Source organism: Parambassis ranga, chromosome 5, assembly GCF_900634625.1.
Source record: "Parambassis ranga chromosome 5, fParRan2.1, whole genome shotgun sequence".
Classification (NCBI taxonomy): Eukaryota; Metazoa; Chordata; class Actinopteri; family Ambassidae; genus Parambassis; species Parambassis ranga.
In genome coordinates, this window is record NC_041026.1 from 18,396,065 (window position 1) to 18,410,271 (window position 14,207).

At 39.3% G+C, this 14,207-nt stretch overlaps 1 protein-coding gene across 4 annotated transcripts in view; it reads right to left on the minus strand.

The window, feature by feature from the left end:
* Positions 1–14,207, minus strand: part of cadpsb (Ca2+-dependent activator protein for secretion b) — a 59,323-nt gene that overhangs the window by 2,917 nt on the left and 42,199 nt on the right. For 2 of the 4 annotated variants that reach the window (XM_028406033.1, XM_028406032.1), the window contains 12 exons: positions 11,915–12,021; positions 10,751–10,780; positions 10,193–10,201; positions 7,496–7,652; positions 7,257–7,398; positions 6,355–6,516; positions 4,449–4,604; positions 4,211–4,358; positions 4,046–4,120; positions 3,864–3,947; positions 3,657–3,689; positions 3,388–3,495 (listed from right to left, as the gene is read on the minus strand). In XM_028406033.1, the coding sequence (XP_028261834.1) occupies positions 3,388–3,495; positions 3,657–3,689; positions 3,864–3,947; positions 4,046–4,120; positions 4,211–4,358; positions 4,449–4,604; positions 6,355–6,516; positions 7,257–7,398; positions 7,496–7,652; positions 10,193–10,201; positions 10,751–10,780; positions 11,915–12,021 (1,211 nt within the window). The remainder of the gene's footprint in view (positions 1–3,387; positions 3,496–3,656; positions 3,690–3,863; positions 3,948–4,045; positions 4,121–4,210; positions 4,359–4,448; positions 4,605–6,354; positions 6,517–7,256; positions 7,399–7,495; positions 7,653–10,192; positions 10,202–10,750; positions 10,781–11,914; positions 12,022–14,207) is intronic. The other 2 variants (XM_028406035.1, XM_028406034.1) reach the window with 1 other exon arrangement.

Consider the following 14,207-nt stretch of genomic DNA (forward strand, 5'->3'; position numbering starts at 1 on the left):
GGGGATGGAGGTCTGTGAGGACTGGCTCGGGTGGCCTTTTGGGGAACATTTTGGCACATTGGCTTAAATTTTTAGCTCCGTACATGGCTTGTTATTAACTGTGTTATCAGTTTTCTTTTAACTTTTGGCAGGAAATCATGGAGTCTTCTCAAAACACTGAAATATTCCTTTAGCGTCACACTATGAACCTGATTTGGAAAACAATCAGTGGCTTACTGATCCAACATATATGGTTACTTATCAAAGAATTAAAAAAATAAATGGTTCTAATAAGCTAATTAAATTCTGTTGAGCATCTACTAATATAAACAGACACTGTTCTAATTAGGGCATCATTAGTTAACTCAGAGACACACCATGAGTGTGACGTTCACACACGCGCACACGCATTCAAACATGCAATTTATATCACTGTGAAGAGCTAAAGGAGTTTACTGAGTGCACTGATTCTACAGCTGCATGAAGGAATGAATAAAAGAGGGGAAAGTCGTTAGGTACTGACAGATTTATCTGTCCATACCTGCAAATTACTGAACGCCGTTCAGGTTTGTAAAAGCTGGATGGCTCATCCGTTAATGAAGGCACTTTGTTTATAATTTATTCCAGTGGAAATGCTGAGCGGCACTCTGAATATTAAAGTAATATTGGGAATTGAAATTACAGGGCAACAGTTTTTGACACGAGTTCATTAGCAAAAGAAAAATAGAATGAGAGTGAGTAAATGGTTAGCAGGCAGGGAGCAGTGGTGCTATTTTCTTGTACCTTTCCTTAAGTATTGTCCCATTTTTTTGTTTGTTTTCGTTTTTGTAAAGTTACAAGAGAACAGCACACACGTTTAATAGAAACAGTAGTCATACCTCCAAGAAAAGAAGTCAACTTTAAACTTGTGAGTAGGCAGGAACGCAGAAGAGCTTTACAAGGCCCGAATTTGTCTAATGAGGTTTTAGTTTTTTAGTTGAGGTTTATTTGGCACAGGATTAGGTGAATGGTTGAGAGGTTTGAACTTGCAGATGCCTGTCCACTTCACAGTCGAGTTGAGCGTGCAGTGCATGCAGACCTCGCAGGTGGGTGGGTGGCTGAGTACGTGCTAAGGAAGGCTGCTCTATGTGCAAATGAGGCAGAACTCTGAGGAGGAGGGTCATGCTAGAAGATGTACACAGGAAGATTATTTGACTTTAAAATCATGCCACCAACATAATGTGATAAAACAACGCAACGCAACACTAGAGATAAGTGCCACTTTTTTTTTGAATAGAGGAGGCAGCAGGAATGGTGTTAATCAGAAAAGAGGAGATAAAAAGGACTGAAATAAATCAGCGAAAGAAAGAGAGATAAAGTAGAGCCTATATGCAGCGTCTAGGAACAACTTTCACATGCATGCAAATGGATGGATGGAGGTGCATTCAAATGAAAGAGAAAAACATTGACAGCCTCGAACCAAAGTGTTATTTCAGATGCTAAAACCAAAACATTCACAGCTTGAGAAGTCTCTGAGTTTAGCACGGCGACGCTGAATAAGGATTTTGGTGCACTGTGGGGCCACACAGAGGACACAAAGGGGTGAAACTCCACAGTAGAGAAACTGACGATACACACAAGAGGAGACGGGGAGCCGGAGTGTGGACCTCAAAGACAAAAAAACAGACCCACTTCATGACAGCATTTTCTCACGCCAAAACAAAAAGAACTATATTTATCTGCCCACGAGACTCCTGTTTCTACAGCCAACACAAAAAAATAGAAAAAACCAAAGGGAGACTTCTGAGTGTGTGTCAGACAGAAAAAAACGTCACGTCACTGCCTCACAGAATCTGTCCAACACACAAAGCCGTCACACACACCTGTAAAGGCACAGGTCTGTACACACAGTTTCTGAATGACATGAAGCACACACATCACAGCATTATGTGTCATTCAAATCACACATGGAGGACACATTTATGTCAATGTATCCCAGTAGGATTATGTTTGTTAAGACAGTGCTCTCTTCACCCTTTAACACACTGGTTCCCAACTCTTTGGCTGACTCTTCACAGCCAAGTCATGACCCCTGATCACAGGAGGAACATGTTTACTTCTCAAATTGAGTGTTAAGTCCTAAATTTAAATACGGTTTAAAAAAGTTACATTATTTCTATTTTTGATGTGGAAAAAAGCAATAAAACTAGAAGTCCTTTTTAAAAAGTGATGATTAATAGTGACGTATGAATGAAAAACATGACTCGTGCTTTATTATCTCCACCAACATTTGATATTGCCTATTTATTTCTGGTTTTTATGTAATTATTTTATATTCAAATAGTACCTTTTACAAATTAAATGACAAACAGCAGACTTTTGTCACCGGTCAGTCTTGCTTTTTTCTGCAATTTGTAGTTGTTTCTCTAGATTTTTTTCAGCCAAGTTGTGAAAATTCTTTAAAAAACTAGCACTGCCTTTGTTTCAGCACTTTGATTTGTTATGACCTGGACAGGCCTATGACCTGGAATTTTCACAGGCAGAATGAACTGACTGTTCTTTTCTTCTGGTATAAAAGAGTCTGTTTTTCTTGCAAAGTCTGAAATTTTCCCTACTACTGACTGCGTGCTAGATTGCAAAGACTCATGATTGATAATTTGATTATAATGGAAAAACAAGCAGCTTAAAATGTATTTTAACACATAACTAAATAACTAACTAACTAAATATTTGTAAAAAGTGAGTAAACAAAGAATATTCTCTTTCTCTTTCCTTTCATGTTTATCTTCGCCGTAACGTTTATCTTGGGCCCCTTGTGGGAGGGTTGGGAACCACTGTACTACCAGAAGAAGGGCATGTTACATGTCAGCCTCTGAGTGTGACATCACTGTGACCCAGGCCTCATCCAGCAGTGCATCTTCCACCCAGCACTTTCACTTCACTGAGAAACTGCATGGGTGCATCACTGTGGACTGAGCATCATCTGTTCAGCAGGCTGACATGCTTCATGTGGAAAGCATCTGAAAGCAGAGTACAGTGGTGGTCTAAAGAAAATATAAGTTGGTGTCCTAGAGCATATGATCATTATGGATATTTCTCTTCTTTCCACAGAGAGCACTGCTTTAGATAATCCTGTTTTGAGGATGCTTTTATGGACTCTTTGTAAATAAAATTCTCTTTTTTTTAAATACACAAAGGCCCAAAAGCACCGTGGCGATGCACACCAGAATGCAGAGGGCAGCTGACAGAGAGACAGAGAGAAAGAGAAATAGTCAAGAAAATGGGTAGAGAATCAGAAAAGCCTCTTCTGCCAGGCTGAAATACATTTCCTGGTCTCAAAATGGGACTTATCCCTCTCTGCCCTGTTGTTTTGCCACATTTTGGAAGGCCCCTCCCTTCTTGTGAGGACGGGGACGGCATCTTACTTACATCAAATAACCTTTCTATATACACCTCCTCATTGACCTTATCACGAAGCATATCCTGAGAGTGGCGCACAAAGGTCACGTAGCCATCGGCTACGTCCATTCCTGGTTTCTGTAAAAAACAGAAACAGAACAGGGTCATGGCTGAGGAGAGGGTGGACAAAACACTGGTTCTACCTGTGTATCACTCTCTTAAAAAGGGAGCTTTTGCTCAGGTGTAAACACACACACAAGTTCAGAATGACACAAAGGAGTAAAGAGTTTTTAACTTACAGGTACATCCACATATTTTGAGGCAGCTTTCACCTGAAATTAGAACAAACTGTCAAACTCTGGCTCATAAGACATATCAGGGTCATGTTGATTTGTTTGTTCTGGAGTCTTATAGATTATTAATATTAACATATTATTTAACACTGCTAAAGAAACAGCTCTAAGGACAACAAAGATGACTCTAAAGGAATAGAAGCATCATCTTACCGTGAAGGAAAGGAATGAGGAGAAAAGAGTGCCTTCATCATATCTGGAAATCTTAGCCAGCACTCCCTCAAGAATGGCAACAAACTTTGGGAACAGTTAAAAAAATACAAAAATTGTCAGCCACTCAGCATCCACATTACGATATCTTTCATATTTTTGAACAGAATATAATACAATCGCACCTTTGCAACCAGCAGCTGAATCATGTCCTTCACACTCTCCTCAATCAATTCATCTAAATGGGAGCTGAACTGCTTCTAAAAAAAAAAAAAGTAGAATTTTCCTGTCAGCAGATTTAAAAACAAAGTGTCAACATGTGGTCATAATTGTTCAGGTAATGTTTTTACCTCTTGGCCCATTTCCATAGCACACAATTTAGCAGATTGGTCCTTGGCATCCACCATCACGTTGAACATGGTGCATAATGTGGGAGAAATGCGGAAATCTGTGGACTTGCTGCTCTTTGTCAGCTTGGACTCAAACGCCATCCTGGTGCTGTAATGCAAAAGAATGTGTAAACACTACAATCTATAATCCGTGGAGTTGAGTGTTCAACATTTCTTGAATTGTGTCTCCATCACACACCGCTTGACGCAGTTCTCAATCATGTTGCTCGACATGAGCTTTATGCGACTCTCAAGGTGTTTGGCAAACTCCTCCTCTGGCCAGTGCAGATCCCTGATGAAAGTCTGGAGGGCGTCCAGCTTCCAGAAGAGGTCCTCGGATGTCCCAGAGCCATTACTGACATGGACCCAAACACATACACACATACACAGGTCAGAAGACAAAGGGTACCCTGCTGGACAGAGGGTGGAGCAAAGGCAGGGGTGGGGTGAGGGTTGTGTTGTGGTAGGTGTAGAGGAGGATGCTGTTCCCCTACACCCATACACAAATTTCAAATTTCAGTCTGACCATACACTGACTGGTCTATCCCACTCCCTGTTTGTTCAGGTGTTTCTACACAGTCAGTGTATGGGGTGAAAAGAAGCGTACAGGATTTACTCTAACAAATCAATAACCATGCTGCAGTGTATGATTATTGACTAATATGAGAGGTGGCCACATGCAGGTAAAGTCACTGCAGATACAGCAGCTAATCACACTGTGTCAAGACAAAGGAGAAAGGGAATGGAGAAGTGAGGGAGGGCATGTAAAAAAGGCATTTATGTTCCAAACACGTTTAAATCTTCAAATTGACTTCACTCACAGGCCCTCTCTCAACATCCATGTCCCCAGGCTGGTGGGGCCCCTGGAAGAATTACCAGACAAACCATGCAGACCTTTTGAGGTCATCCTGAGTAGAGCTGATTGGGAGAGCGCAACAAGAAGTGGGGAAGGAAAGGTGATTCAATGAAGAGGTTTTAACTGTAAGGCTGAATTCAAGTCACTCTGGTGGCACAGTCCTGGCATACAGGTTACACCCTCCGGTAAAAACTCTTTGGCTGCACCTGAGTGGGAGATGCTTACACTGATGGGCAGTTTGTTCTGCAATTCAAAACAGGACATTGTTGTTCATTCAAATTGACTTGGAGTTTCCAAAAACAGTGAGTCCAATAGATGCCCCTGACTTGTGTAAAGAAGTGGCTCCAGTGACAGTCTTGACAGCCATCTTGGTAGTTCCCAATTGCACCTTGCTAAGCCTCAAAAAGAACCATCGCTAGGAAATAATCTATAAAGTACACCTTATGGTGTATGGCCTTATGAGGAATGACCCACTTTTTGAGATAGTGGCCAATATAGAGAACTATAGTTTTTGGTACTTTTACATTGCTTCTTTTTTAAGAACTAGAAGTCCTGTCAGTTTCTCAGCACATTTGTGTTTACAGTGTTCTATTTTAGGGACAAATGCAGCACAGCCACCCTCTGATGATGCAATTAATGTCACTGAATCTATGTTTTCAGAAAGTATAAAAGCCTCTCCATGTTTTCATCTTCAATCCATGCCATTCTGTCTGCCCTCGCAATCAGACTACTAGCAGGTGATCAAGGTCAGAGATGAACCTACAATACTAAGCATCACTAAAGCAAATGTCTGTGGACAACAACTCTGGGGAGATACATATTCTGTAGTGGTATTGTCTTACAAATCTGTTCAAATGAAGAACAGGACATACTGTTTTTTTTTCATCACAGTAAATCCCTCAATAACCTCGGAGTAATATACATGTACATTTAGATGTTTTTTTTTTGAGCCTGTATCTCCACACCTCAGCTCAACAGCATGCATGTTGAGACAAATGAGAGCGTTTCAGCCTCTCATTTCAGAAAGCAGAACCCCATCTACTCTAACACCTCTCAGAGTGACCTTGGCATGAACATGAACCGTTCATACAACAGGAAACACTTCAATTTAGATTTTGCTCATTTTAAATTTCAGGTTTGAATATTATTAAAGAAAAATACGAATCTCCATCCTTATCTGAGAGCATCTTCATACCAAGTCATTCTCTGCTTGCTCAGTAAGTCTAAAGTAAACTCGTTAAATACACACTCAGAGTCATATATAGCAGCCATCCATGACGGGGTAGAAAAGCTAGGCATTTGTGGAAGGTTAACTGATAGTCCTGCTACTGGCACTGGCAGATTTGGTACTTTGGGAATTTGGAGGTTCACATTTGGTAGATTCACATTGGGCAGATTACTTGTTAAACTCCTGCAGAAAAGACAGACAAAAAGAAAAAAAACAATCCATAACAGTGGTGTGGGAGCTGCAGAAAGCCATGTAACACTCATCATTAAAGTAAAATCTGAAAGTAGGTGAAGACAGGAAGTAGGACACATAAACAAGACAGTAGTAGTCAGAGACACACATTATACATAAATACCTAGAGAGCAAAGAGAGCTGAACTCAGAATGTACATACATACTGCATTAGCAGTGAAAGGGAGAAGCAAAGTAACACTGAAAACAATGAACACATGTATAAGACTGAGAAAACAATTGTCTGAACAAATCTTAAATGTATTTTTTTGCAATAATGCAAACACAAAAGTGTTAAAGCCACATCAAAAAAAAAGAAAATAGCAACATAACAGTGGAGGCCTGTTGTTTCTGGTAACATGTCAAAGCACACATTATGAAGGTTAGTTCACAAACAAAACAACAGAAATATTGCCCTGACCCTAATGTGTCGGAGAGAAATTGGCAAGACACATACATTAATCAAAGACTATTCTCAGAATAAATAACCTATTTCTTTCACAGAAAAAATAGGTTATTCAGCCCACTGTTGGCTCATTATTTAAAAGTGAACCTACAGGAAGTTTGGGTGAACATTACAGCTGCTCTCCCAGATTTCTTTCAGGCTCCACACAGTCACTCTGTCATCTGAATACAAAAGCTTTGCATCTCCAGCCATCCTACAGCCTAGCAGAAAAGACTGAAGCTCCTTACTTTACAGGCTCCCAGGACTCTCTGTCAAAGCCCTTGTGAATAGACTGTGCGATGGAGGACTCCATCAGATCCACATATCTAACCACCAGAGGAGCATACAGATCCTGAAGGTGTTTGTGGAACTTTCCATTACACAGATGATCTATGGGAAAAAAGAGGTAGTGACAGAAAGGCATGAGTCTTTATGTCAAAGATTCATACTATATAACATAACATATGAGACAAGTACATAATCATACAATCTGTTCGGAGGAAGTCATTGAGCAGCTGGAAAAGAGGGAAGCTGTCCCAGCTCTCAGGGGACTGGATCTCCAGAGCGGCATCCATGTCGATGGCATAGAGGGCCAGGAAGTTTTCTGCATGCTCCACCATCAGGTCTGTCCACCATGCAAAAGCCTAAAACACAGCAGGATTGAAAACAAAGCAGGTAAATAAGTTTACAGGAGGAAAGACAAGAAAAAAAGAGAATAATGCGCACTACTGGAGCTAAAAGGAAATACCACTGGATTCAATTAAGCTTTATGCTGTATGTATGTGTATGCTGAGGGAAAGATTTGGCATTTTGAAAAATATATGAAGCTAGAACTAGCAGCTGGTTAGCTTAGCTTCGCAGAAAGACTGGAAACAAAGGGATACGACTTACCTAGCTGCACTAAAGAGTTAAATAATGCAACCAAGGGCCTCCACTAGACACAGTAAATACACAACACACTAAACTGCACCGACGAAAGATGAAATCAATCAGACAGGTTTGTACGGATAAACTAAGCTAGTTTCGTCGGAAGATGGCCAATAGGCGACATAACGTAACAGCTGTGACAAAACACAGCAGAGGTAACAAACCTGAAACAAAACAAGCCAGCTTGGCAGTCAGCGTTTCGCCACTGTTTACCATCTATAACAGGGGAATTCAATTTCATGTTGAAGAGGGTCCAGTTAGAGAAAATTTCTCGAAGCAAAGGTCCAAATACATATATATTCGGACCTTTGCTAGGGGATGTTTATATATATAGCCTATAAATATGGTTGGATGGATGCATGGAACCAAAACGGCAGTACAATACAGTACAATTTAAAAACTTTGACAATATTTTTGTCACATAATATAGAGCTGTAGAATGTTCTTTCAATAATTCAATAAAAGTAGGGTTGCATTTTAGAAAGGAAAGGAGGGGGTGTATGTTTGTTACTTATATAATGTTCACCATACTATTTATTTCCATGTATGTTCATCGCAATGCTGGAAACACTTTAATTTACTTAACTTGAACAATACTTTGCTACATATTCACCTCTAGATAACATACCTTATGCCAGCTAAAATCTCATTTCCATTCAGTATGCTTGCAAATAATCTGTAATCCTCTGTGTGGGTCCTCTCCTTCCTCATCCTCCTCCATCCAATGCTGATCATTGAGCCCTGTACTAAATTCTGAATGTTGAATGCACTGAATGCACTGATGTTCCAGGTCACAGAAACTGTGAATGCAACTTTTTTTGCATGCACAGGTGCACAGGATTTAATTGGTTGATGTAATAACTGTAATGTTTCCACCTAAACATATTTTTGTGTCTTCTTCTTCTCTTCTTCTTTTTATGGTCTATATTTTACGCTTTTTCAATACATCAGAATCTATTCAGCCTGCATTGCCGTTTTTTCCTCATTTAAGCCAAAAAACAGCTCAAAAGAACATAAAAAGATTGAGTTTTGTTTTCATGTGCTAGAAAATACTGTAATAACGAAGCCATACAAACATGACAACATCATAGCCTCTAATAGTCCGTGGCCTTGTTTGTGACCCTGTACACAACGTAACAGAACTCACTCACCTCTTAGTGTATCAAATACTGTATTTAAGCTTCAGGACAAGTATATTTTATCTTTGTATCCAGTCTTTATGCTAAGAACCAAGCTACAAAAAAAGTACATTCCTGCTTCTTGATATCACTCAAGTGTATTTCCTGTGTTTGTGTTTCCCATCACATACAGGTACATCTGGATCAAATCCACCATTTTTGCAAAAATTTGCACAGCAGCGCATCTTCTAGTGTTCATCATGACACTTATCTGTCTGCAAAGGTGCTTTTTACTCATGCAAACGTGGATCTCCCTGCATGCTTTTCTCTCAAGCTAAGAGACGAGGGCGTCCACGATTCACATCACCAACAATCCCCATAGCCTGCTAGATGTGAATGAGGCTCATGCACATCTTCACCGAGGCGCACCAAAGACTGCAGCACATAGCATGTCTGGTGCTGAAGTATGTCTGCTCCAATTTGTTAAGTGGGTGTCTCTCAGCTGAGCATTTTCCAGCACAGTCAGGACTTCCTCAATCCTTTGACAGCACAAGTACAATAGTTGCTTTGCTGGCAGTCTTGGCTTAGCTTATTTGTTTATCATTCAGATTTACATGTTCAATAAATGAAGCTTTATCTCGTCAAATTATGCTGCATGCATATTTTTTTCTTCTTATTCAGTTATCCTCCCACAGACTTAACCACCGCCATTGCAGCCAGTGACTTACCTTCCAACTTACCTGCACACTCCCAAATTTTAATGAGCATGTTAGCTCTAATGTAATGTAAGAAACAGGCAGCAAACAAGTGCTCTTTGCATCACATTCAAGGAGGGATATTCTTATAAAGGAGAGGGAGGAGGGTTAAAGTTTCCAACAGGTGCGGGAAGGGGAAACGCTCAAAGGTCAACAGACAGAGAAGTCGCCAACCTTTGATAGTGATTAGGGGACACATACAGGATCCCGAGAGCTCTATGGCAGACCCAGCGTTCAGCCACACATACTCTAATGCTGTATCAAGGCAACAGTGTCAAGGGACCTGAGTGTACTGATGCTAGGAGGGGAAAGGGAGACGTGGCATCATCTACTGGGCATGCACAGAGCATTATGGGAGTTTTCTCATTCGTCTCGACTACATACCTCTTTTCCCTGCTCGGACAGTCACCAATCATATGACAGTGAGAACACAGGAAGATGTACAGAACAGTAATGTATTTTTGAATCATTTCTTTGATAGGGTTTATAAACTAGGAATAGACAGAAGAGGGATGGAGGAGGAGGAGGAGGAGGAGAAGCTGAAGAGGGAATGCTCGAACAGGTGCGGACTGTGAAATAAATCGCTGGATGGAGGGAGGGGAAACAAATGTTTATGGTGGATCAAACTTCAAAGGTTCACATGGAGCATACTGGGAAATTTACTGGTTCAGCATGCTTGGAGAGAAAGAAAACCTTATCATGGCCCGATGAACATGCTTCATGACCACGCTTATGTTGTGCAAGCTAAAGTGATTCTTTCTACATTTCTTTTTGAAAACTTATGTTTGCTCTCATTTCTATGCCTACAAAACCCGCCCATTGCTACAGAACCTATGAGCTCATTCTAAGCCTCGAAACGTGCCTCTTGCCATAATGGCGCACATGCCATACAGGGGGGTCGTGATGGGGACTGAAGAGGAAAAAGAAATAAAAATACTGTACCGATTGATCTCCAGAACTTTGCACTGCCGCCTGTCAAGCATATTCAGAGAGATACAATAAATCTGCTTTATCTGCATATTCTAAGATCACATTGGATCACCTACACAAGTTCATCATGCGTTCTATCAGCTCCATGTTTATAGCAGCACATATGATGCAATAAGGAGGCTCAATGTTTTAAACATACTTTAGTTATACTTATATTTCCAGTTCATCCTCCTTTATAGGTCACTACATTCAGAGGGAAGCATTTTAAGCTTTAGTATCTTTTACACTATGACTCGACATGAGCTAATAAAATATGTAGATTTTATGCTTGAATGAATCAGTCCTTTGTGGTCTGTGCATGTCTACACCTTTCATTAAAATAACAGGCTGAGCTAGAAAGAGCTCAAAATGTAACAAAAAAGATGAGATTAGAGAAATTCCAAAACGTAAATATAAATTCTTCATCTTTTCTACAAGGTAGCGTTCTGATGTTTGTTCCTCAGAAAAAAAGGGCAAATCATCAAATTATCTGACTTAGATCTTTGGAAATAATGTAGACTTCAGGGAGATTAAGTCAGAATTTTAACTCTAAATAATAAAAATAACTAAAATAACTAAATAAACTGTATTACATGATTTATTTTCAGTCACAAAGGCCATTTTGTTCATTTAATCTACAAGACCTAATGTTGTAATTTTACGAGGCTGTATTGTTTTACTACTTCTACATATTTCTGAGTATTTTGTCCACAGTGCATTACAAAGGACACGCAGCACAAACCATGATGTATTACCCTGTGCTTCTTTCTGTTTAGCCTCCTGGTGAATGTGTATGCTGAACAACCTTAATAACACTGCTAGCATTTTCCATTATGTAACACTGAACCACTGTGAGTGAAGACATGCAGACATTGTATCAATTTCTGTCTAATTTGCACTCTATTTTCAAACATAGCACTTTGATTCCATGTAGCTACGGTCTGTCAAACACCAATTAATGCTTCTCTAAATTAAATTCATCTCTGAAAGGGTTTTTTTTTTTTTTTAGCCACCCATACATGAAAGCAGCAAGACTGATAATAAGACTAACTCCCTGCTGTGGGGCGAGTGAGATAAGAGTGAGAGTATAGAGGGAAAGTGCTTTGAGGAGGAGAGGAGGAGAGGGTTCTCACTCACCTCCGCGTGGTGTTCCTGGTTCTGCTGGAGGACCTCTATGACTAACTCCCCCAGGCGAATTGTTTCCTCCAGCTTTTTGGCAGGCGTGACTAAGCGGCCTACGTTCTCTGAGACAAAAGGATGAGGGTGAGGGATGAGTGGTTAGTCAAGCACAGAGAAGGATTCCAGGGGGATTTTTATGACTATTCAGAAGAATTTTTTTATTTTATTTTTTACTCCTGTCTATATTTTTGATCGTTTAGTAAAACACAGCACTTACACTGTGAGGTTTATCAACCTACCATACCCCCATAACAAGTAAAGCATGTTCTTAGTTATATGCATTTTGGGCTGCATGACATAAAGCAACAGAACTGGTGTGTTTGTAGTATAGTCAGACTTATGTTGGAGGAGTATAAGACACAAGAATAGTGACGTTGAGATGGAGGTGCAATGTGGCATCAGAGACATGCATACTGTGAAGCGGTACTGAATAAGCCATCTGTGTAAGGAGCTGTCGCACAGCATGGTCAAAAACACTCCACAGACACACACTGTAAAAAGTATTCATTACCTATATTTACGATTTAGGTAATTTTTTTATATGCATTTTCCAAAGTTGACCTTTTTATACTTTTTGTTTCTGGACAATAACGTAGACTTAGTGTAGATTTATATTTTAGCAGGTGAACAATGATTGTATAAGAGATCTCCTGAAGCCTTAAATTTGGCATTTTGACCATCACCATCCTGATATTTTGGGGCTAAAAGTGATCATTTGGACAAGATGGTGGAGCAGGATAGGAATAAGAGATGGATCTGTGTAAGAATGTATGATTCAAATGTACAAATTAAACATCATGCATCATGCAACATCATGCGATAAAATCAAGTAAAATGTAATGAATATTTTTCACAGTGTGTTAGTGTTGGACTCTCCATTAACTGAGCTTATTGTGCGTTTAAGCTGTTTTGACCCTTCTTAACTTATCAGCAGGTGGCGACAGGCCTACAATTTGCAAAAGCTCCAAATCACTTGCTTGTACCTTTGCTGACAGAATGGTCTGATAAAAACAGATACAGATGTTGGGAAATGGGATTGTTCAAAAAGTGTGACTTATGCAGCATGATATGTGTATAATTTGAACATGGATCTGAATGGCTACACAAATTTGAAATCAAAAGCACATAAATACGCAACTCTACATAAAACAGCGTCAGTCGTAAAGACAGCAGTTTTGACAGGACTTCTTTTCTTTATTATTATTTTACATATTTACTGAATTATTACTCAGATATTTAGTCCAAATGAAAATCTATCCATATAAATATCAGTTTCTGATCTTTCAGTTCTTATGTAGTCTCATCAGCAGGGGAAATCTGAGATATGTCTACTCATGTGTCTACTCAGCTGAAGCAATGCTTCAGTCCATGTCTTTAAGGGCATTTAATCAACTCTAATATATAATTTATTTTTATGCTAACTATATAATCATCTGTAACAGGAGTACTGAGAGCACATCAGAACAAATAGAAGCACAGCGGGCCCTCATAGGCACCATTGTGGCACTTTAATTGCAAACTATATGTTATATATCAAAATGTTAAAGAGACAGCTCATCAAGATGATAAACACAAGAAAAACACATTTTCCATTTATCCCTGCCTGGTCATATTAAAGCATGAGTATTGATTTTTTTTCTTTTAACCGCTATGTTTTAGAGAAAACATAAATCAAACTACGTAATGAAAACAGCTGCTTTTTTATTGTTTCTATGTGTTTTTGTGTTTACACTTCACTTGACTACAAGACAAATTTCCCCTGTGAGACGATTATCGCCATCTACATGAACACATAGCTCAAAAGGCAGGACTCTTTTCTTGCTCTTTTAAAAAACGTTTGAAGTGATTAAGTATCTTTAAGTGACCATAATATAAGAACACGTATTTTTGTAAACAATCCCATTATCGAGACGATCTTTAGTTGAAATGTCAAGTACTTGTGTTGCATTTGATGATGGGGATTAAAATGTTGCTTATGCCTTTTTGGTTTTACAATAAATATATAGGCACATATATAAACTATTCTGATGAGAGATTGTATTACTTTATGACTTCCACCCAATTTTTCACCATTATTCAGCTGTTTTACACTCAAATGGAAATAAATGCATATATTGTAGCTGTAGTTTAATAACAATGTAAAGTAGTACAATCTCCTCAGTGCTTACTGTATAAAAATAATTGTCTGAAACATGCCAAGGACATTTGAGTGTATATATTACAAGTATGAAATATTATGCTACAGGTAAAT